This window comes from Geotrypetes seraphini, chromosome 2 (assembly GCF_902459505.1).
Source record: "Geotrypetes seraphini chromosome 2, aGeoSer1.1, whole genome shotgun sequence".
Taxonomy (NCBI): domain Eukaryota; kingdom Metazoa; phylum Chordata; class Amphibia; order Gymnophiona; family Dermophiidae; genus Geotrypetes; species Geotrypetes seraphini.
This window is the reverse complement of record NC_047085.1, coordinates 22549879-22574650: the sequence shown is the minus strand read 5'-3', so window position 1 is coordinate 22574650 and position 24772 is coordinate 22549879. Positions and strand designations below refer to the sequence as shown.

General features: G+C 46.2%; 1 protein-coding gene across 15 annotated transcripts in view; it reads right to left on the bottom strand.

The window, feature by feature from the left end:
* Window positions 1-24772, bottom strand: part of PTK2 (protein tyrosine kinase 2) — a 779173-nt gene that overhangs the window by 99708 nt on the left and 654693 nt on the right. For all 15 annotated transcript variants that reach the window (XM_033930844.1, XM_033930848.1, XM_033930835.1 and 12 more), the window contains one exon: window positions 6616-6678. In XM_033930844.1, the coding sequence (XP_033786735.1) occupies window positions 6616-6678 (63 nt within the window). The remainder of the gene's footprint in view (window positions 1-6615; window positions 6679-24772) is intronic.

Below are 24772 nucleotides of genomic sequence, written 5' to 3'. Positions count from 1 at the left end.
GCTAATATCTTTGTACGCTTGATGGGGGAGTGGATCCCAGCCATGTTACGTGATTTCACATTCAAGGATGTCATAACTCATAAAGGACACAGAGCAGAAATAATCAAGTGTAGAACATGCAACAAAACAAGAGTGGGACATCCCAGCCATATCCCTCCCCTCGGAACATACTCAACATCCAAATGAGAAGCTCAAACACAGAAAAGCCCCAACTTACGGCGTCTCCCTGGCAGAGAAGGCAAACATACCACCCCAAGCATACCACCACATACACTCCAAACATACTGACACCCCCCTCCCCCTCCCGCTCCACCCCCCAAACCCAAAACCCAAACGAAGCATGGGTCAATCCCTGCAAATCCCCCACCCCTAGAACACTCCCACTGTGCAGCCCCAGACCACACCACAACAAACAGCAGTCCGACCCTGCAAAGTTAGGGCCCCGCCAGGACCAGGGCCCCTCACTGGGGAAGTCCGAAACAAAGAATCTGACGGCAGGGCCGAAAGCAGGAGTAAAGCATAAAATCCAGACAGTTAAGTGCACAATAGTGCATAGCGTGCAGCTAAACCAGTGAAAGAACAGAACAGCAACTTCCAAGAACACTGATAATAAGGGAGTCATGGTGCAACACAAATCGAAAGATCAGGCTCCGTGAGGGAACAAAACAGTGGAGCAGTGCACTTGAGTACAATGCAAATCCTCACAACAGGTATGACCAAGGCACAGCAAAGGAAATATCCCATGGAAGCTCTCCCATGAGCAGATAGCCCATGGAACACCAAGGCCAGGGTTACAGGTTTTTACTCTGCTGAGAATCAGCTATTTCGGTGAGGCAGATCTGCAGAAGGTAAGTACAGACACACAGCTCCAAGGGCAAAGCAGCGGTCTCCACCGGAGGAAAGCCCGCAGCGGCTGTCACTCATTTCGCCCTGTGCAGACAAACAGAGGTCTATTGCCAAACAGAGCCTTCGCACCCCCTCCTCAAAATCAAAACCAGGCAAGGAGAACAGTGGCACACGCAAAGGCCCGAGCCCAGCACAATTAGGATGCACGACGGTCCCCCGGCGCCAGGGCCGGTAGAGATTTGATGAACCTTTCCAACTCTGCAGGTGTGGTGTAAATGGCAGTGGTGTTGTTGTAGGTCACCCGTGCCTTTGCAGGATACAGCAGCAAGAATCTGATATTGCGCTTGAACAACTCACTGCAATGGGGTGGCAAAAAGTCCTGAAATATTAGCATTTTGTGACCCTCCAGTTGCAGGTTAAGATCCCATCCTCTATGATAATGGGCTAGGACGCACTCCTTCAGGGCATAATTAAGAAACCGTGCAATAACCGGCCGAGGCCGGGAGTCCTCTTCACGGCGGGAGCCCAATCTGTGGGCCCGTTCGATAGAGAACAGCGCCAAAGGGTCAGGCAGGGCAACAGCTTTAGGCAGCCAGTCCTCTAGCCACTGGTGCAGATCGACATCTCAAATGGTGTTAGGGATCCCCACAAACCGCAAATTATTGCGGCGGCCCCTGTTCTCCTTGTCCTCGAGTCGATCCGCCATGGCCCTATTCACCAATTCCAGCGTGCGAATGCGCTCCTAGAAGTTAGCCGTTACGTCCTCCTGCTGGGCTATGCGATTTTCGGCCTGCTGAATCGTGCCAGCCTTCACAGACTCCAGCGGATCCAGAACACTGCGGCTAAACTAATCTTCGCAAAAAGCAAATTTGACCACGTCTCCCCGCTTCTGTCTAAGCTTCACTGGCTCCCAGTAATCCTTAGGGTTCACTACAAATGCGCCTGCCTAACCTTCAAGTCTCTACACGGTATCCTGCCTCCCTTTTTCCACTATCTTGGAACTCCTCTAATCCCAACACCACCAGATCCACTCAAAAATTCAAACTATCTTTCCCTTCTTTAAAAGGCATATCCCCATGCAGGAAAACTAGGGACTTCCCTCTCCTTCAGGATCACCGAACTCTGGAACAATTTTACCACCCCACTTCGGTGCCTGTCCTTCCTCCAACTCTTCCGAAAACATCTGAAAACTTGGCTCTTCTCCAAAATGCGATGATCTCTCCCTCATCGATTTACTAATTCCCTCTAAACCTCTCTTTCTAAGCCTATTTTTCATTGTAGTTTCTTTTCATACCAATTATTGTAAACCGTGCCGAGCTCTACTTCTGTGGAGATGATGCGGTATACAACTTAAGGTTTAGTTTAGTTAGTTTAGTTTAGCAGAATATTAGGCTTGATGGACCTTTGGTCTGTCCCAGTATGGTAATGCTCATGCTCTTTCAACAGAAAGCACTTAATCTCTAATGCATGGCAACAGCCAGAGTGTTGGCAGTGAAAAGATATACTCTTATCACTTTGGAGATGATTTTTAAAAGCAGGGTAGGTGGGAGAAGGGGTCTGGAATGAAGGGTGAGGTAAGTGAAAAAAGGAGCAGCTGTGGAAGATGATTTTAGTGGATCACAACATTTGTCTGTATGCCAGTGATGCTGTGATGCAGAGTTGGTGCAACTGGTAAGTGGAGGCAGCCTTGGTGCTTCCCTGCCATGTTTACCCTGCCTATCATGTTGACTGGCCTTGACCTTCCCCCACAATCTCATCTACTGGCTTTAACACTCATCTACCCCTTTCCATCACATCTCTTGCACCTCCTCCCCAGTTCTTGTGTACCTGTAATTCCTAACCACACCCTTTCACACAGAGCATCCCCTACCCTAGTGCTCTCTCATTCTTTGTTTCTGCTACCTTACTACTACTTTTTATCATTTCAGCTTACAATCTAATTTGGACAGACAGACAGGACTTCTATTTTAGGCTCTTCATTATTCGCTGACTGTCCAGTCTTCTTTTAATGTGAACCGCCTAGAAGTCGCCTGACTATGGCGGTATAGAAAAATAAAGTTATTATTATTATTATTATCTCAGGGTTGGGGAGTTTCTAGCAGAAGGAATGATACAATTGGTATAGGTGTCTGATGGTGAGTGGGAGTTGAAAACAGTTCCCAAAATATGGGCATTTAGCTTGGATTTGAATACTGCTAGAGACGGAGCATGATGTATTGACTCTGGCAGCCTGTTCCAAGCATATGAAGTGGCAAGAAATAAGGGACAGAGTCTAAAGTTGATGAAACATAGAAACATAGAAGATGACGGCAGATAAGGGCCATAGCACATCAGGTCTTTCCACTCTACTGACCCACCCCCAAGTCTACTATCCTAGGGATCCCATTCCTGGTGACAGGTTCCCTTGGCTTAACCCTCTAAGGGATCCCACATGGGCATCCCATTTGCTCTTAAATTCTTGCACGCTGTTTGCCTCGATCACCTGCACCTGGTGGAGGAGAAGGGTACAGATAAGAGGGACTTACCCAATGAACAGAGTTCTCAGTGGGGAGCATAGGGGGAAATAAGTGAGGAGAGATATTGAGGGGCTACAGAGTGAATGCACTTGTAACAGGAATTTGAAGCTTACTCCCAAAGTCCTCTCAAATCTGCTCTAGAACAGTGTTTTTCAACCTTTTTACACCTGTGGACCAGCAGAAATAAAAGAATTATTTTAAGGACCGGCAAACTACTAAGACTGAAATTAAAAAAACACATTTCCGCCCCGTCTCCGCAAGCTCGGTCCCCACAAACCATCTGATCCCATCCGCACAAGCCTCAGTTATGATTTTATATTGAATGTATTTTATTAAAGTATGAAAAAAAACAATATTCTGTACAATTGTCATTTTATAAATATAAATATACAGAGCAAGGACCACCAAAACCCCTGTCTCCCCTCCCCTTCACATATATCCCCTCTACTATCAAGAAAACTGAACAAGCCAAATTATTACAGAATGCTACACAGAAATATCATGCTAACAGAATACTGCAGTCACACATGACAGGAATAGTGTTAGGGGAGTGCCCCCTGGTCAGAGAGAGCCATCTGGAAGCTAAAGAAGCACTGTCTGGGCTTTGCAGTCCCCAGTTATGTTTCTAGCAGGATATATATTTCAAATCTGATATATTCTAATGACAAAATAGAAATAAAATGATTTTTTCTACCTTTTGTTGTCTCTGGTTTCTGCTTTCATCTTCTTTTCACTCTTTTCCTTCCAGCGTCTGCCCTGTCTCTTCAATCCAGCATCTGCCCGTTCTATCCACTGTCTGCCCTCTCCCTCTTCCATATGTATCTGACTTCTTTCTATGCCCCTCTCCCCTTTCCATCCAGCCTGTGCCTCCTCTCTCCTTTTTACATCATTCATTCCAGCTTCACTGCTTTCTTCATTTTTATCTCTCCTACACCAAATCTAGCATCTTCATCCCTCTCTCATTTCTTTGCTGACCCCCTTTCCAGCATCAATCTCTCTCTACTTTCTCATTCCTCTCTCTCCCCTTTCCCTCATCTGATCTCTCCATTCCACCCTGACCCCTTTCCCTCCGCTATCTCCCTGCCAGCTGTTTCCTTCTTCCTTCCCTCCTCCCCCTATTCAAGAGTACCTCCCTTCCTATCCCTTTCCCTCTTCCCCTCCCAGCAGCATCTCTCCTTCTACCTCCCTCCAGGTGCAGTAGCAGCTCTCCCTTTATCTGGCAGCTTCCCAGCCTCCAACAGTGGCTTCCTCCCCTTCCAGCAGCTCTCAGTAGTTGCCTGCAGGAGTGATTTACTTAGGCAGCCTTGGCTCCGTTGCCACCTCTGAGGAAAGCGGAAGTTGCCGGTGAATCACTGCCCTGGCAAGTACGAGAGCTGCTGGGAGGGGAGACAGCCACTGTCGAAGGCTCCACAGGATCTTGCTCCCGCGCACGCTGACCATCTTCCTCCACCTGCACCTGTACCTGCAGCTCTCTCCCTTCTACCTGCACCTTCCCAGCGGCCCTATTCGGCGACTCGGCAGGGGCGGCGATCAAGACAGGTTGCCGACGTTGGGGCCTTCCCTCTCTGAGTCCCGCCTATTTTGTTTCAACTTCCTGTTTCCGAACAGGCGAGACTCACAGAGGGAAGGCCCCGACATCGGCAGCCTGTCTTGATCGCCTGAGGCTGGGAGGAACTGCAGCCTTCCAACACTACCGCAGTCGGCAGGAAATTTAACCGCCGTCTCGATCTCGCCGGCCCTGCATGGACCAGCAGAAATTTTCTGCGGACCGACACCGGTCCGTGGACTGGCAGTTGAAGAACAGTGCAGCATGGAGCTTGGGTAGAAAAATGTTGTCAAACTAATGAAGCCTACATAGCTGACTTCAAGAAGATAGTCAGACCACATTCACCTGGAAGTCATACCCCCCTTTCCTAGGGTTACCATATTTGTGAAGACAAAAAAATAGGACATGACCCTGCCCACACTCCACCCATTTCTTTGGACCCCCTTCCCATCCTCTGTACCCTTTTAGTGCCTCTCTCTCTTCCTTTTCCTCCAACCCTTCTCCCCCATGGGTGCTTCTCTTTCTCTCTCCTTCTAACACCCTCTCTCCTGTGGGTGCTTCTTTGTATCACTCACTCTCCTTCCAACCCCTCTCCTGCTGTTTCTGTCTCTCCTCTCCCATTCTGCACTACTCTATGCTTTTTTCTCCAGCCTCCCTCCCTCTCTCCATGCTATTTCTCCCTCCCTCAATGTTGTTTCTTCAGTCTTCCCTCCCTACATGCTGTTTCTCCAGACCCCTCCCCTCCCCTGACACTGCTTCCCCTCACAACTTCTCTAGCTCCCAACTCCACCACCTACCTCCTCCCTAGCTGCTGTAATTTAATCTTTGGGCAGCTGGCAGCAGCAGCAAGGTGCACACTACCTAGCATTTTGCCCATTGTTTTGTGGCCAACCAGAGGAGGGCATGGACAGGACATAAGTCTGGTACCCCTACTTCCTTTACGCCCTGTATAGCCACACTGTCCATACATAACTTGCTGCAACCCTGGTTTCACGCCCCTGTGCATTTCCTATGGATTGTCACTGGGCTAGGCCATTGCTGCATAAAATGCAATGCTGTAGCATTACTCTCCTCCCAAAAGACCAGTGTCAGACATGCCCTAAGAAATGCCCCAGTCACTCTGTCCTAGCTCTGACCCTATTTATAACCCATGTTTAGTCACACTTCTGGTTGTTACCATCAAGGGCTTTTCCATGCTATACTGGTTGAAAAAGCATAGTTTTAAAGTATATATTATCAAAAACATACTAACTTTACTTTTATTCCAGTTTTCTAAAGAAAAGCATTTGTAAACTATCTGAGGGGAAAAATAGCTTTGGGTTAAAGCGAACCTTTAAAAACCCAAAACTAGTTAGAAACATGATGGCAGATAAAGCCATCCAGTCTGTTCATCCACAGCATCCACTATCTCCTCCCCTCCCTAAGAGATTTCACGTGCCTGTTGCTTGCTTCCTTGAATTCAGTTAGTCTTTGTCTCCACCATCTCTTTCAAATAAGTCTCTTTAACAGCACACAAAATGTGAATATGTTCCATGTTAGAACTACAGTCACATACTCTACAGACGTTCAGGAACCTCTGTGAACTTAATCTTCTTAATATTATAACAGAAACAGCTAACTGTATTTTGCCCCATGATTTCTAATTATACAGTTAAGAGAAACAGGAAGAACTAGGATAAGATGAAAAGTCAGCATTTAGTCACTTACTGGGCCTTGGAGAGCGCCGTCTTCTCTGTCGATGCTGCCTCTGGAAAGCCTCACATCGGGTTTCTAAAGAAATAAGACCCAGCTTTTCAAATAAATCATATAAAAGAGCAAACTTGTAAAGGCTAAATTCTTCATAAAAACAAAGACAGACACTGCAGACACACTGGTATGCTACAGTTTTCCTCACTTCTGCAATATTAGTACTGCCACAAACTCTCAAAAAGCTTTGAAAAAAATGACTCATCTCTTTACAGCTCCCTTCTCAAAAGAAAAATGTTTAAGTATTGATTGTACCATTTTTCCAACACAACATTTGAAAACCTGCATTTTAAAAAATGTTTTCAGTGGCAAGCCACTCTAAGTGTTTTCTTCTTAACAGCAAAAATTTCAACCACAGGATGAGAAACACTGCATTAATTCCTGTTTCCTGCCGAAGGAAGGCTTATATGTACTTGGCTCTCTCTCCGTGACTACAAGCGGGGCCAATTACTGGTGCTCTTTAAACACTGCATAAGCTTTTGGGACACAAAAAACTAATAAAGGAATCTGGATTCAATATTTTTCTACTAGTATGAAAAAAAAGAACAAAACTAATTCATATTTTATTACATTAAGACAGACTTGGTGAACAGAGAGCATGCTGCATTTTATAACAATGTGGTATATAGCAGATGAAATTTTATATTACAGAGTTAAACAAAAAGTCATAACATACTTGCACTACAGATATTCTTCTAAATAACTTCATAAAGACAAATAAAATATGGGATTGATATTCAAAAACACTTATGCTTGCTGTATAAGTGCTTTTGTCTGAAAATCATTAGCTGGCATACATTTCAGTTATGTAGAAGATTGATATACAGCCAACATAGGGCTTTCTAGTGCAATTGGTAGGTCTCTTGCCTACCACGCCCATGTCCTTACTGGGACTTCTGTCATATAGCTAAGAAGTTATGGTAGTGGTAGTGCGGGTACAGTCTGCAATGAAATTGTAACAAAAGTGGCAGCCTCTGTCATTTGCAACTTGGTACTTATATATAGGGAGCAGTGTTCCCTCTAAGCGGGCGGGTGTTGTGAGCAAACTTTTTTCACCGTGAGCCAAAAATATCGGGCGCCAGCAAGTTATGAGCCAACTCGCCCGATTCTCCTCTCGCCGCCCTGCCATCTGCCGTACGCCTCTTCCGATCGTGCGCTGTGACGAGAAACGTGTGCGCTGCGATGTAATATTTTGTGCGCCAGCGCACGCCAGCGCAGCTTAGCGGGAACACTGGTTCAAATGGTTTTATTTATTTCCCCAAATTTATTTTTGTTATACGCATTGAAAATATTTGATATTGCGTTTAAATCAAAATCTCAATAAACTTGAAACGAGTGCCCGTGAGATTGTGGGAGGGTTAAATACTCAAAACTTAGAAGTTTTTGCTACGCCAGCTTTCTGGTATCTTTACATACAGTGGCGTACCTAGCATATGTAACATCCGGGGCCCATCATTTTTTGGCACCCCCCCCCCATCTGTAAGAAAAACATGATTTTTAGTAACAAACCACACGTCACACATGAGTACCTAGGAAAAGGCAGCATCTTACATATTGCAGTGAGCAGTACATCAATACACCCATTGTAAAACTAAACAAGCCAGACCAGCACAGATCAATCCTACACCGTCAATCCTAACAGAAAACCATGTCTTTCGAACACACAGAACACAGAAAACACCTTCGCCTAGTAAGGAATATGTAATCACAAACTAACCCCTCCCTCTTTTACAAAACTGTAGTGTGGATTTTAGCTACGGAGGTAACAGCTCTGATGCTCATAAAATTCTGAGCATCAGAGCTGCTACCACCAAGGCTGGTGCTAAAAACGCTTCACAGTTTTGTAAAAGGGGGGATAAAATAAAAATACATAGACAAAGGTTAAATTGAACCAGCAAGAAGCTGGACTCTGCATACAATGCTTCACAGAAACAGTGACACATGTCTCCTAAAGCAATAAATAAATAGAAATTTTTTTCTACCTTTGTCTTCTGTGGTTTCTCCTTTCCTCATCTTCTTGTAACTCTCTTCCTTCCATCCACTGTCTGCCGTCTCTCTTCCCCTATATGGCATCTTCTCTCCTTCTATGCCCCTTCCAGAAACTGTATGCCTCCCCCTTCCATCTCTCCTTTCACCCCATTGGTCTGGCATCTCTCTCCTCGCCTTCCCTCTCCCACACCTCTCCTCATAGTCTGGTATCTCCCCTTCCCTGATTCTCTGGCATCTCTCTCCTTTCCTTTTCTTCCATCTTTCGCTCCCCCTCCATGCTCTCACATCTCCCCCTTCCTTTTCCCTTAGACTGGCATACCTTCCTCCTACGCTCCAAGCCCTGGCATCTCCTTTAATTCCCTCCCTCATCTTCCTTCTCCCTCCAGCTGGGTACCGCAACACTCTTCCCTGCAGCTCTGCACTTCCTCACAATTGCCATGCTTCGGTTCCTCTTCTTCCTTCCTTCCTCCCCCCCCCCCCGCGGGACCCTGCGGCACCATCAACTCTTACTCCCTCTAATGTCGGCCCTGCAGCTCCAGACTTCCTCGCACCTTCTCCCCTCCCCCTTTGGATCGCTATTATTTTAAATGTTATAGCCGCGGAGCTGTATCCATCAGTGGAGATGTCTAACCTCGGCCTGCCCCGGAACTCTTACTGCAGCAGACGCCCGTCTAGGCAGGAACAGGAAGTCACTGTTGCGTAAGAGTTCCGGGGCAGGCCGAGGTTAGACATCTCCACTGATGGATACAGCTCCGCGGCTATAACATTTAAAATAATAGCGATCCAAAGGGGGAGGGGAGAAGGTGCGAGGAAGTCTGGAGCTGCAGGGCCGACATTAGAGGGAGTAAGAGTTGATGGTGCCGCAGGGTCCCGCGGGGGGGGGGGGAGGAAGGAAGGAAGAAGAGGAACCGAAGCATGGCAATTGTGGGGAAGTGCAATCCCCCCAATGCGTCCCCTTACCTTACCGACGCGTGTGTGCGCTGTGAAGAGAAACTTTGCGCTGCGATGTAATATTTTGTGCGCGAGCGCAGGCCAACGCAGCTTAGCGGGAACACTGATAGGGAGCACCTTTATATTTTATAGAGCCAGCATTTAACATAGAAACATGATGGCAGATAAAGGCCAAATGGCCCATCTAGTCTGCTCATCCGCAGTAACCATTATCTCTTTCTCTCTCCAAGAGATCCCACGTGCCTATCCCAGGCCCTTTTGAATTCAGACACAGTCTCTGTCTTCACCACCTCTTCTGGGAGACTGTTCCATGCATCTACCACCCTTTCTGTAAAAAAGTATTTCGTTAGATTACTTCAGAGCCTATCACCTCTTAACTTCATCCTATGCCCTCTCATTGCAGTTTCCTTTCAAATTAAAGAGCCTCGACTCATGCGCATTTACATTATGTAGGTATTTAAACGTCTCTATCATATCTTCCCTCTCCCGCCTTTCCTCCAAAGTATACAAATTGAGATCTTTAAGTCTGTCCCCATACGCCTTATGATGAAGACCACATACCATTTTAGTAGCCTTCCTTTGGATCGACTCCTTCCTTTTTGCATCTTTTTGAAGGTGCGGCCTCCAGAATTATACACAATATTCTAAATGAGGTCTCAGCAAAGTCTTATACAGGGGCATCAATAGTTCCTTTTCCTACTAGCCATACCTCTCCCTATGCAACCTAGCATCCTTCAAGCTTTCGCCGTCACCTTTTCAACCTGTTGGCCACCTTAAGATCATCACACAATCACACCCAAGTCCCACTCTTCCATTGTGCACATAAGCTCTTCACTCCCTAATTTGTATTGTTCCCTCAGTTTTTTGCAGCCCAAATGCATGACCTTGCATTTCTTAGCATTAAATTTTAACTGCCAAATTTCAAACCATTCTTCAAGCTTTGCCTGGTCTTTCTTCATGTTATTCACACAATCCGATGTGCCTACTCTATTGAAGGGGCTGAGACATTCTGGAGTGCTATCTATACAAAGGTTGTATAGATAGCATTATGTGCTGCCTACCACATTGTGCCACCAACCGCACATGCGCTCCACCTCCAGCAACAGGCGTCATATGTATTGACTACTGTACAGGCCTCTGTTCTCCAAGATCATCTGAATATGTTGCCGTGGAATGAGTTAGCTAGGCTAACTCACACGCTGTGCTAAATCCCATCAACATACCCTTAGTTTCGACTGAGTTTGAGCAAGGTTAAGTGAGATACCACAGACCACTGCTCTCAGACTTCTGCACATTACGTTTGCTTAATGAAGGTGTCGATAATATGCGCCTATCTCCTGTGTCTATGGTAGCATCATAATTGGATAGGCGGAGCGTATCTTCTGACTCTCGACACTCCTCTTGACGGCCTTTATGGCATCCACGTTAATGCTCCCCCCGAGGTCACAGCTCCACTCCTAAACATCATAGCGTGATCAGACATCCTGCTAGATGCTCCCCTCATCACTTCCATCACTGTTCCAGTTCTATGGGAAATTATGATGAGGACTATGATTCTAACTTGTCTCTTCCTGTTTCTAGCAGGTCTGACAACAACGATGAATTCTCTGATGGCAGTCTTTCAGGGAGCCCTCTGTGTTCTCACAGTGCTCAGAAAACAGGACTTTCATATCCGGGTGCTACGGAAAGGCAGTATGCTAAGAGTGGACCCTGCTCAACAGGGAACAGTGGGAAGTAGGCCGAGGAGGATCAATTTTGAGCTCCTTCAGAAACTCAATGAGAAGATCCATCAGAGCAGAAGACTTGAACAGCTTGTTAACTGAGGCAACCTCGCCATGATCCGCAGCAGCACTCAGACCCTGATCCGCTTCTCCCAGCGTTGCATCATCTCTGACCAAGGTATCTCCTTGGGAGAGAGAATAAACAAAAAAAAACCACATATACCAAACGCAAACATATCGACCCAACCATTTTTTGGTCAAATGTAGACGAAACTATCCAAGACTGCGACCCAAAAAACTTCATCTCCCACTGGAAAAATGTGGCCACCAACATCCTTGATGATCTGGCCCCCCTACAAACCAAAACCAGAACCAGCAGGAAATCAGACCAATGGTTTGATAATGAACTACTCCAACTCAAAAGACAGTGTAGAAGATTAGAAAGAAAATGGAGAAAAAAGAACCAAGATCAAACAAAAACCGAATGGAAAAAAATCAACAAACAATACAAAAATCAACTAAGAGATAAGAGGAAAAGCTACTATACTAATCTCATAGGCACGGAAACCCAAGACTCCAAAAAAATATTCCAAATCCTGAAAGAATTAACAGACACCAAACCATACACAACCACCACGAACACACCTCCACCATCACCCACCCTCTTAGCAGAACACTTCAAGAACAAAATTACCAACACCAGAGCCACTCTCATCCTTAACCCATCCCATCAAAACCCAATCACAATCCACCCTTCAGGAAAAGAGGCATCTGCAGCAGACAGAATTTGGACTCAATTCCCCAACATACAATGGTCAGAATTCAACAAATTCTACAAAAAATACAGCCATGCCTCCTGTGACCTCAACCATTGCCCCTCATATCTCCTTACCACCTCGAGTGTAAAATTCCGCACCATAATTCTGCAATGGATTCAATTCACGCTCACAGAAGGCACATTCCCTGCTGACCTCAGCGAAATCGTCATCACCCCAATCCAAAAAGACCCAAAAGCACCACAAAACCACCCATCTAACTTTAGACCTATAGCCTCAATTCCGCTATATGTCAAAATTATAGAAGGCCTAGTAGCCAAACTCCTCACCAACTACATAGATGACCACAACCTACTCCACCCCATGCAATCAGGCTTCAGAACAAATTTCAGTACAGAGACACTACTAGGCTCCCTTATGGATACCGTCAGACAACACCTTAGTACAGGGAAAAAAATGCTTCTCATACAATTGGACCTAACTGCGGCATTCGACCTAGTGGATCACAACATCCTTCTACAGATCTTAGACGCAATAGGCATCTCAGATAAAGTATACTCTTGGTTTGAAGGATTCCTAAAACTCAGAACCTACAGTGTAAAATCAAACAAAGAAAAGTCAGAATCCTGGTCAAACCCCTGCGGCGTACCACAAAGATCTCCACTATCCCCCACCCTCTTCAATCTCTACACTGCTTCTCTAGGAACGCATCTGGACAATCTGGGCATAACCACTTATAGTTATGCTGATGACATCACCATCCTCATCCCATACGATCATTCTAAACCTACCATGACAGACAAACTTCACCAAACACTTGAAACAGTCACAACCTGGATGAAAAATCACAAACTTAAACTCAACCAAGACAAAACAAAATTCATCCTTCTCGAAAATGACAAGATCCAAACCACAACCAACTTAGACATAAACGCAATCAAATATCCCATCCAAACCACCATAAAACTACTTGGCATGACCATAGACAGATGCTGCACCATGCAACCGCAAATAAATAAAACAATTCAGAAATCATTCGCAGTCATGAGAAATCTGAGACAAGTCCGAAAATTCTTTGAAAGAACACAATTCCAACTGATAGTACAATCCCTAATACTAGGTATATTGGACTACTGCAACATCCTCTTCCTTCCTTGCCCTGCAACTACGATCAAACAACTCCAAACAATCCAAAATACAGCATTGAGACTCATCTACTCTTTGAAAAAACATGACCACATCACTGAAGCCTTCATCAACTCACACTGGCTTCCAATCCAAGAAAGAATCCAATTCAAATTCTACTGCATATTATTTAAAACCCTACACGGAGACAGCCCATCATACTTGAACAATCGCCTTATCCAAGCACCCACTACAAGACACAGAAAAACGCACTCCCCATTCATACCCCCCCCAATCAAGGAAGTAAAAAGAACAAAACTACACGACGGCCTCCTAGCCACCCAAGCCGCAAGGCTGGACAACAAGATCTCCAACCTCTTGATGACCACCCCAGACTATAGGACGTTCAGAAAAGAATTAAAAACCATACTTTTCAAGAAATTCCTGAAGCAGCAATAACATCACGACCGTTTAATAACTCTAAAACTGACATTTGACCTATCCATTACTGCACGAATAATAACAAAAGAACTTCCACTATGACCACCTATTAACTCTTTCACAAACCACCTCACCCTCAACAACCCGCTAAATGTTTATAAGATCTACAACTTACCTCTCTTGCTAATCATTGTAACTCTATTTTTTTAAATTAACCTTTTGTAATCCGCCTTGAACCGCAAGGTAATGGCGGAATAGAAATCCCTAATGTAATGTAATGTAATGTAATGTAAATCATCATCTTCAGGGACCCCGTTCAACCAGCTGTTGGTGTCTGGGGGAGACAGGCCTCTGTGAAGGAGCAGATGCTGGAATACAGGGAGGCTGCACAGGTGGTCGCTCTCCAACTGACATAGGCTTGCCAGAGCAAATTCAATAGGTCAGGCATAAAGGGCATAGAAGACCAAGAACCCCATTCAAGAGGTGGGTAAGAGTGTTTTCTTTCTGCTTTGGGGCCATCAGAATCTCTAATGGGCACTTGTGCCACATCACGGGCCCCCTGGGATAAAATCGTCCCCTCATTTGTCCCAACAGTTGTTTGGCAGTATTAATAAGGTGGTCAGCCCTCTCTGAGACATCGGAGGTGACTAGCGGTGTGCCGCAGGGCTCAGTCCTGGGACCATCCCTTTTTAACATATTCATAAGGGACTTGACCCGAGGGCTTCAGGGTAAAGTAGCGCTGTTCGCCGACGACGCCAAACTGTGTAATATAGTGGGTGGAAGCAATCCCACGGATGGTATGACGCAGGATCTGATCAAGTTGGAAAAATGGTCCACGACATGGCAGCTGGGCTTCAACGCTAAGAAGTGTAAGGTCATGCATCTCGGCAGCAGAAATCCATGCAGAACATACACCTTGAATGGAGAAACACTAGCTAGGACTTCAGAGGAACGGGACTTGGGAGTGATCATCAGTGCAGACATGAAGGCTGCCAAACAAGTGGAGAAGGCCTCATCCAAGGCGAGGCAAATGATGGGATGTATCAATAGAAGCTTCGTCAGCCGCAAACCTGAAGTCATAATGCCACTGTATAGAACCATGGTGAGACCTCATCTAGAGTACTGTGTGCAATTCTGGAGGCCACATTACCGTAAAGATGTGCTTCGAGCTGAGTCGGTCCAGCGAATGGCCACTAGGAAGGTCTCTGGACTCAAGGGTCTCTCATACGAGGAAAGACTGGGCAAATTGCAGCTGTACTCTCTAGAGGAGCGCAGGGAAAGGGGTGACATGATTGAGACTTTTAAGTACGTCACAGGTCGTGTCGAGGTAGAAAACGATATATTCCTTCCCAAGGGACCCTCGGTCACAAGGGGGCACCCGCTCAAACTCAGGGGAGGGAAATTTAGAGGTGACATCAGGAAGTATTTCTTCGCAGAAAGAGTGGTAGATCACTGGAACAAACTTCCGACGCAGGTAATCAAGGCCACAAGCGTGCTCGACTTTAAGAATAAATGGGACATCCACGTGGGATCCCTACGTGGGTCGAGCAGCACTCAGACTTGATGGGGTGGGTCAGTGGAGTGGGCGGACTTGATGGGCTGTAGCCCTTTTCTGCCGTCACCTTTCTATGTTTCTATGTTTCTATAAAGTGGAACCTTGGTTTACGAGCATAATTCATTCCAGAAGTATGCTCGTAAACCAAATTGCTCGTATATCAAAGCGAGTTTCCCCATAGGAATGAATGGAAACTCACTTTGATTTGTTCCACCTGAGGCTACCGGCACTGCTCCAATCCCCCCCCCCCTTGAGGCCATGGCCGCTGCTCCATACCCCCATACTGGGCCTTGAGCATTTGCACATGCTCAAGGCCTTCTAGTCTCGCTCTCTCCGAGATTCTGAATCTGAGAATCTCGGAGAGAGCAAAACCAGAAGGCTTTGAGCATGCGCAAATGCTCAAAGCCCAGTCCAGCCCAGCACAAGCAAGAGGAAGGATCGCTGATGCACCGCCCAGCCCAGCACAGAAGAGGGAGGATCTTGGGCACTGGCATGTCCTGTGTACGATCGCAGGGGGGGGAGGGGATGCCGGATCATGGGGGATGGCACTCATAAATCAAGTCAAACTCGTTTTCCGAGGTACCAATTTTACGAATGTTTTGCTCGTCTTGCAAAACACTCGCAAACACGGTGCACTCGTAAACCGAGATTTGACTGTATATATATTGAATTATTTAGAAAGGATTTTTTACAATAAGTTTTAGCACTTGTAGATAATTTATTTAAGGGGATGGTAGGAGGATTTGAGCATAAATGATTGTAATACTTCATTCAGGATGTAGACCTGGAATGATATATAGATCATAACAGGTCCTATGATCTTATCATTCAGTATGTTATGATATGCTCACCTCCAATATTAAGTGGTATTTTTGATGGAAACTTTACATAATTGATATAAAAGAGTCCTTGATAGTTCAGTAAAGATTTGTTTATAATGCAGTAGCTGGTTTCAGCACTCAAAAGGAACTTTTTAAAGTTTTGCTATAAAAGATAAATTTTGAACATCTTGTTACCCATCTATCTATACAATGAATTCAAAACTTGGCATGAAATCAAAACCCGGCATGTAATTGGAGCATGAGGACTCCATCCCTGGTGGTTAGAATCAAAAACTAGGCTTTTTGAAGAAATTTGATAACTTAGAATTTAAATTGGGAAAAATCCAAGATGGTCACCACCAGGATTTCCTGCTGAAAAAAACCAGCTGCAACTCCACCAGAGGACATAAAAAAAGAGATTTTAGGATTTATGGGATGGGGGAACAAGTCTACAACAAAACATAACCTCAAAAACCACAATTTCAGACTCCTCCCCCACCCCCAGAACTGCCTTGTGGACTGTGATAGTGCTACTCACAGACCAGACGCTGGGAAGATGTGCAGCAGCCTGCCACAGCTCCTCTCAGGGTAGCTGGAATTAGGAGAGGACCTTTGCCACCAGGAAAGCTGACTTCCCAGCTGCCAATTGGGCCATAGCCAGACTGAGCCGCAACCCTCATGCATACTCAGAGGCCCTCCAGATGCGCCAGAGCCCGTTAGGGCTTCCCAAAACCTGAACAAACTGTCAGGTTTTGGAAAGTTTGTCATAGAGGACATGTCTGGGTTTTCCCAGACGTCTGGTAACCCTAGTTTAGAATGAGCTGGGGAGGGCTGTGATAGACGCTCCAGTGACAAGAAGGTTAGAGTAGGCTGGTGTGGGCTTCGATGGCAGCTCCAGAAGTAGGTGGACTTCTTTAGTCTACTGCCCAGAAATATTAAAGAAAAGAAAGTTTAAATATGAATGTATAATGAGTGTGACTGTTAGGCAGACTGGATGGACCGTTCAGGTATTTATTTGCTACCACTTACTATGTTACATTAATTCTGTCTTACTAAAGTTGAGCACTAGGCCTATTCTCCCATGGTGGGACAAGCTGGACCACATTGGCCTGTAAGAGGGGAAGCAAGGTAAGCAATTCCTGATGTAAAGAGCTTAGCCTTGATGTTATTGGTGGACAATTTGAAGGAGTATTTTCTAATTTAAGGTGGTAATTTTCTTGGAATTTTCATGAGTTGATTGGGAGAAGTGGGAGGGAAAAGGATATCTTTATCTGCAGGGATAGTGAGGGGACGGTGAAGGGATGGGGATACAAAGTGTGCTCACTATGGGGATGTGGTGGAAGTAGGAAAAAATCTTTTGTTATGGGGATGAATTTTTGTCCCCATGTCTTACTCATGTCTATATGTTACTAAAGAACATTGACAAGGGTTTCAAGAAAGTCTTCTGCTGAGGTGGCAGAGGATGCAACGCTGATTGTGGAAGATAGTAATAAAAGCAAGTACCATATTTTTTGCTCTATAAGACATATTTTTTCCACCCCCAAAAAGGGGGTAGAAAAGTGGGTGCATCTTATGGAACAAATATATTCCCCCCCCCACACCGGTACCTTTTTTAAAAATCCTTGCGGTCCAGGCAAACACCCCACTAGTAACTTTTATCTAAATTCCGGCGGTCCAGCGCTGTATCTCCTGCCCCTCCCTTGCTGGATAGATGCCTCCATGCCTTGGCTGAGTGAAGCACAATGCAGGCTCAAGCTTTTTTCTGCCTGCCTGGTCCAGCCATGCAGTGAGCAGTGACATTGAAGCTTGGCAAGGCAAGCAGGAGAGAGCCGCACAGAGGGAGAAATTAGAAGGCAAAAGGAAGGGGAGGCAATTCAGAGCTTGAGAAGGGGAGAGAAGAGAAAAGAAGAGGCAGGAGACTAGGGGAATCGGCGAGAGTTAGCTCCGCCCACCCCTGACATCAGACATCGAAGCTCCCCCTTAAAAGGGGAGGGGCCAATGGCGCTCAGCTATTCGGCGCGCGTCAAAGGCGCTCACCTTAGCGAGAGCGCCTTTGTGAAGGGACGAGCCACTTTAAAGGAGTGTAAGAAGGGGACCACAGAAGCGCAGAAGGAGACCACAGCAGGCGCAGAGGACAAAGCAGGTACAACACACAACCAGGTAAACACAGAGGGTACAGAGAACACACAGCCACGTGCCACTAAAGGAGAGCAGAAGGAGGACACATCGGACACCAGCACTAACCAACACAGAACACGACAACATTAGTCAACACTGGTCATAGCAAGCAGCTAATAGGGAAGTAGCAAGCACAGAAGAGAACACACACACAAGCTCGCCTTTGCGAAGGAGCCTTAAGAAAGAGCCAGGAAACTCGGTCGCCCAGCAGAGCAACTTAGAACAAAAGCTACAAGTCCTAGTTTTAGCTAGCTACACAGCAGGGCACACAGTTGGGAAACAAGCACTCACAGGTACCAACACAGCAACACCAGCAGACCCACAACAAACAGGAAGACAGCAGACAGGAAGTCAGAAATCATCCAGTCGACAGAGACAGAAGATTCACAACAAATCACTCAGACAACTCAGAAGGGAAGCAAGAAATGGAAGCCCAAGGAAGTCAGAAGATGAGCTTTCCAGTCTTCTGTACCAGCTGCAATATGTATGACTACTTCTCTTCGGGGATTCGGGCATACATTTGCAGTCGGTGCATAGAGCTGGATAGCTTGAAACGGCAAGTCCGGCTACTAGAGGAGACAGTGATGGAACTAAAAGAACTCCTAACCTTTGAAGATAGAATCCGCGAACAGGAGAAGTTTCTAGTGGAGTTCAGTGCAAACGAAGAAGTCAAGGAGCTATAATGATTCATCGAGGAAGTTCACCAGCAACATGTGGAGATCCCAGGGCTGGAGAACTGTACCCGAGCAACCCAGGAAGATGGCCTGGATGAGAGGAGAGAAGACACCCCTACAAATTCAGAAGAGACTGAAGCTGAGATAGGGGACAACCACACACCAGGAGAAAGAGAGAGAACGCATGAAGACATCCCCGCACACAAAGAGCCGAAAACAACTTCAAGCGTATCGCAGGAGGAAAAAGATTGGCCCTACACCATGGACGTGGATTTACGACCCTCCAAAGAACCTCCGAATAAAGAAGATGGGGATCATTGTAGGGGACTCCATTATACGTCATGTGGACAGCCACACCGCAGGAGGGAGAGAGGATAGAATCGTCACGTGCCTTCCTAGAGCAAGAGTGAAGGATGTGGCCAACAGAATCTCCAGGATCAAAGACAGCGCAGGGGGAGAGGGCACTGCTGTGCTTATCCACGTGGGAACCTACGATGTGAGTGGACGGAAGTATGACAGGGAAGAGATGAAGGGCCAGCTCCGCTCACTTGGAAGAAAACTAAAGATCAGGGAGGTGAAGGTGGCTTTCTCCGAGATCCTTCCGGTACCAAGAGCGGATGGAAAGAGACAAGGGGAATTGCAAGCGATCAATGCCTGGATGAGACGATGGTGCGAAGAGGAAGGCTTTGGCTTCGTGCGCAACAGGACGGCGTTCTGGGAAAAAGCAAGTACTACAGAAAGGACGGACTACACCTCAACAAGGAAGGAGCAAGAGTATTGGCAGGCAACATGAAGAGGGCCATCGAGAAGGCTTTAAACTATAGGACAGGGGAAAGCCAACAGTCGACCACCAGTCGATGGCCCGGATGACAGGATGCCCCGAAGAAGGAACTACGGAGAACTACTCAGACACGGGAGGGGACGACCACAAAGCAAATAAGAGAGACAACGCAGGAGCAGAAAAGGATACCGTGAAAGAAACAGTAATAATAATAATAATAATAACTTTATTTTTGTATACCGCAATACCATAAAACAGTTCAGAGCGGTTTACAGGAGAAGAGACTGTACATTTACAGCGAAGATGCAGAGTCGGATTAACAAGGGTAAAGTAACCAGTAACAGTAACAATTAAAATTAAAAGTAAGATAGGTACTTAGAAATTCCCTTACTGTCCTGAAGGCTCACAATCTAACTAAAGTACCTGGAGAATAACAAAGAAGTGAAAAATAGAGATAGAGGAAAAATAAGAAATAAACATTCTAACAAGACTACATTGATCTAAAATACTTTGGAAGGATGAAGAGAGGAGAGAAAGGAATATATACAGTTACAAGGGAGTGCAGGATGAGGATAGTAAGATCTGGGGAAGAAGAGGTATATAGGTGAGGAAGGAGAGGAAAGGAAGGAAGGATGGGGTTAGAGAAATTTATCAAAGAGGTAAGCTTTGAGAGATTTTCTGAAGGATAGGTAGGATGGGGCAAGAGAGATGAGGGTGGTAAGGCAATCATTTCATTTGCCAGCTTGAAAAGAGAGGGTTTTGTCCAGGAATCTTTTGTAAATACATCCCTTTGGCGAGGGGAAGGCAAACAGGTGGGCATTGCGTGTTCGGTTAGAGCCTGGGAACACAAAGTGACGTGACAGGTATATCGGGGATGATCCAGTCAAGGTTTTAAAGCAGAGGCAGGCGAATTTGAAGATGACCCTTGCTTCAATTGGAAGCCAATGACGTTTTCTGTAGAAGGGGTTAACAAGGTCAGACTTTTTGAGGCCATAGATGAGGCGGATGGCGGTGTTCTGAATAAGTCTAAGACATTTAATGGTTTTCTTATAGGAACCCAAATATATGATGTTGCAATAATCCAAGGTGCTTAAGATTAGGGATTGGACCAGCAAACTGAAGGTGGAGAAATCAAAGTAGTGTTTGATAGAACGGAGTTTCCAAAGGGTGGAAAAACATTTTTTGACCTGAACATTGGTATGATCTTCAAAGGTGAGGCAGCGGTCCAGGATGACTCCGAGAATTTTAATGGTGGGATTGATTGGATATGTTAGACCGTTGAGTTGCAGGGTGGTGGTCGTACGTTTGTGGTTGGGACTTGCAAGGAAAAATTTGGTTTTGTCTGGGTTTAGTTTCAATTTAAAGCGAGTGGTCCAATTTTCAACCATGGTGAGGACAGTTGAGATGTGTTATACTGTCTCTTGTGACAGTGAGGTAATAGGGATAATGATTGTGATGTCATCTGCATAAATGTAGGATTTCAGGTTTCGGTTCGATAGTATATGTCCCAGTGATGCCATATAGATATTAAACAGATAAGGTGATAGGGGGGAGCCTTGGGGAACTCCACAGGGGTTGCACCATGTATAGGAGAAGGTTCCATCGTTATGAACTTGATAGGTGCGGTTTTTTAGGAAGCCTGTAAGCCAAGATAGTACTTGCCCGGAAATGCCAATGGAATCGAGGCAGCTAAGCAGTATATCATGGTCTACTAGGTCGAATGCACTGCTGAGGTCAAACTGGAGTAGCAGTGCGCTGTTACCCAATGAGAATAGTTGGAAGAGGTGATCGGTTAATGAGGCTAGAACGGTTTCCATGCTATAGTTGGTTCAGAATCCTGACTGGGAATCGTGAAGGATATTCAATTTTTCTAGGTAATCCATGAGGTTGTAATTGACAAGACCTTCCATGATTTTGAGGAAGAGAGGAATATTGGCAATAGGTCTGTAGTTGGCGACTGCAGAGGATGTTTCCTTGGGATTTTTGATTAACGGAGACACGAGGATGTGGCCGAGTTCCAGCGGGAAGAAACCAGTAGACAAGCAGAGAGTGATCCAGTTGAAGAGTTCGGCTTTGAAGGGGAGGGGGGCAGTTTTCATGATGGGTAGAGGGCAGTTATCTAATAGGCAGTTGGATTTAGAATATTTAGAGTATAACTTAAGGAATAGGTTCCAATCAGGGTTATTGAAGCGAGACCAGGTCATGTCGGCCATTGAACTATCATTTTCTGGGGTGGGTAGCTGGATAGATGGGTAAATGTTGGATGTTGCGAGGGATGCTTTCAAGTTAAGAATTTTGCTTGCGAAGTAGTCGGCTAGATTAGTTGGGGAGGGTGGTAGATCTGTGGAGGAGCTTTTATGAAGGTCAATGTCAAATAAGGAATTAACTAGTTTGAAGAGTTTATTGCAGTTCAGGGATGGGCAGTTGATAGTTTGGGAGTAGTATTTGTGGCGCTTTTCTTTGATCATTCTTTTGTATTTTGAAACTTTTATTCGCCAGGAGTGTCTATCAGTGTTTGTGCCTGATTTGCACCAGGTCCTTTCCAGCTTGCGTACTTCTCGTTTCAGGGTGAGTAGATCAGCATTGAACCAGTTGGCAGATGTGTGGAATTTTTTCTTGCATAGTTTCCAAGGAGCAATGTCGTTTAAGACCTGATTACTGAAGGTGTTCCAACCTGAGATGAAATTAGGGTCTAGGTCTGGGATGGATGATGGGTTGTAGTGGGACCAGAATTCTTCTGGGTTTAGTTGGTCTCTAGTCCATATTGTTCTTTCTTTGGGGATGGTTCTTGGTTGCCTTTTGGTTTGTTTTTTAAGCCAGTGTAATTTGAAATTGCATCGGAGGTGGTCCAACCAAGGGGTGGTGGTCCAGTTTTCTTCTTTAAAGCTTATGCTGGGGATGGTGGAATTGGGGAGGAAAGAGATCAGGTCTAAGTGATGACCTTTAGCATGGGTTTTAGTAGGGGGTGGTTTAGAGAAGCCTAGGGATGTTAGAAAGGAAAGGAGATCTGCTACATTGGAATTCTCTTCCTGTTCAAGGTGTAGATTAACATCTCCTGCGAGAAGATTGTGAGTGCCCGCAACGGAATTTGTGAGGAGGAATTTGTAGAGATCTTCTTTGGCTTGGTTCCATTTGTTTGGGGGAGGGGGGTATAGAATAATGTAATGGTAAGATTACCTTTACAGTCAGTGATGGAGATTTTACAGGAGAGGATTTCTAGGTCATTGGTCAGTTTGGAATCTAGAGTTTGGAACTGGAAGTGATCACGGAGGATTATGGCTAGGCCACCTCCTCTCCTAGAGTTTCTAGATAATGGAATGATTTTGTAGTTAGGAGGAAGTAGGTCTCCAATGATGGTGTCCTGATCAGAAATTAGCCACGTTTCGGTTAGGAGTAGGATGTCGAAGTGGGTTTCTTCAAGCCAGTCCTTGAGCAGTTGGGCTTTGTTTCTAGCCGAACGAATGTTCAGGTAGGCACCCGAAATAGTGAGGCGTGCTGGGAGAGTGATGGGATCTGAACTAGGTAGGTATTTTAGGAGTCTGTTACTTTTTTGCGTTGGTCTGGAGAAGTGTCGGGTGGCATTGACCACGGTGATTGGGAATGGACCAGTTTCCTTATAGTTGTGGAGGATACGGGAGAGGAAAGGTGGTTTTCCTGGTTTGATGATTCTGTTCCAAGTGAGGTAGGTGGGGATGGGTTCGGATGCTAAGGCTCTGGTGGTCAGGTTTCTCGTGCTGAGTAAATTTCCTGTGAAATTAGGCATATTGGGCCTTACTGTGCTGGAGAAAGAGAGGCAGGTATTGTGTTAGGGCTGGAAGGGGAATTGGTGAAGTTGGTAGAATATTGAGGAAGATACGAGAAGTTGAGGGAGATTGGTTCTGCAGGCTCTGATGAGAGAGAAACGGTGGTTGATAGGTCTAGCACACACACCCAGCACAGCAGTAAGAAGGCAGTCGGGAGAGGCGAAGGTGTCGGTGAAAAACACACTCACTGGAGCAGGCAGGCAGTCTCGGCGGGTGCGAGGCAGGGATGCAGTGGTTACAAGATGGCTCCCTGAAGCGTTCAGTTGAAGCGATTTCAGATCTCCCGGCAAGGGACTAGGGGGCGGAGCAAGCTCACATGCCCGGCCCAGCAGTAAGAAGGTAATCAGGAGAGGTGAAGGTGTCAGTGAAAAATTCACTTACTGGAGTAGGCAGGCAGTCTCAGCGAGTATGAAGCAGGACAGCAGCGGTTACAAGATAGTTTCCTGCAGTGTTCAATTGAAGTGATTTCAGATATCCTGGCAGGGAGTGGGGGGTGGATCAAGCTCACACGCCCGACCCAGCAGTAAGAAGGCAGTTGGGAGAGGCAAAGGTGTCGGTGAAAAAACTCACTCACTGGAGCAATCAGGCAGACTCTGTGGGTGCTAGGCAGGGCAGTAGCGGTTACCTGTTCAGTTTGAGAAGTATGAATCAGGTGATACATGCCAGTAGAGACTGCTAAGCTTAGAGAGTCCAAGAAGGTAACACAAAGGGAACTCAAATGTATGTATACGAATGCTAGAAGTCTGAGAAACAAAATGGGAGAATTAGAGACAATAGCAAGACATGATGAACTGGAAATCATTGGCATAACAGAAACATGGTGGAATGATGAAAACAAATGGGACACAGTACTACAGGGATACAAACTATACAGAAGAGCAGGAGGGCTTCTGTCCGCGAGAGCCGCATGCACGAGGCACGCTGGAGAGAGTAGGAGGAGAGCGGGAGAGCCAGTGAGGGAGGAGGCAGGCAGCTCGTGGCAGCTTGGGGTCATGGCGAGAGGGAGCTCCGCCCACCCCCACTGCATCAGAGGCACAGTCAGCGCCTGGGCTCCTCCTTAAAAGGAGGCGAGTCGGGCACACAGCAGGAGGGCTTCTGGCTCCGAGAGCCGCGTGCACGAGGCATGCCGGAGAGAGTAGGAGGAGAGCGGGAGAGCCAGTGAGGGAGGAGGCAGGCAGCTTGTGGCAGCTTGGGGTCGCGGCGAGAGGGAGCACCGCCCACCCCCACCACGTCCGAGGCATAGTCAGTGCCCGGGCTCCTCCTTAAAAGGAGGCGAGCCAACGGCACGCAGCCGTTTGGTGCG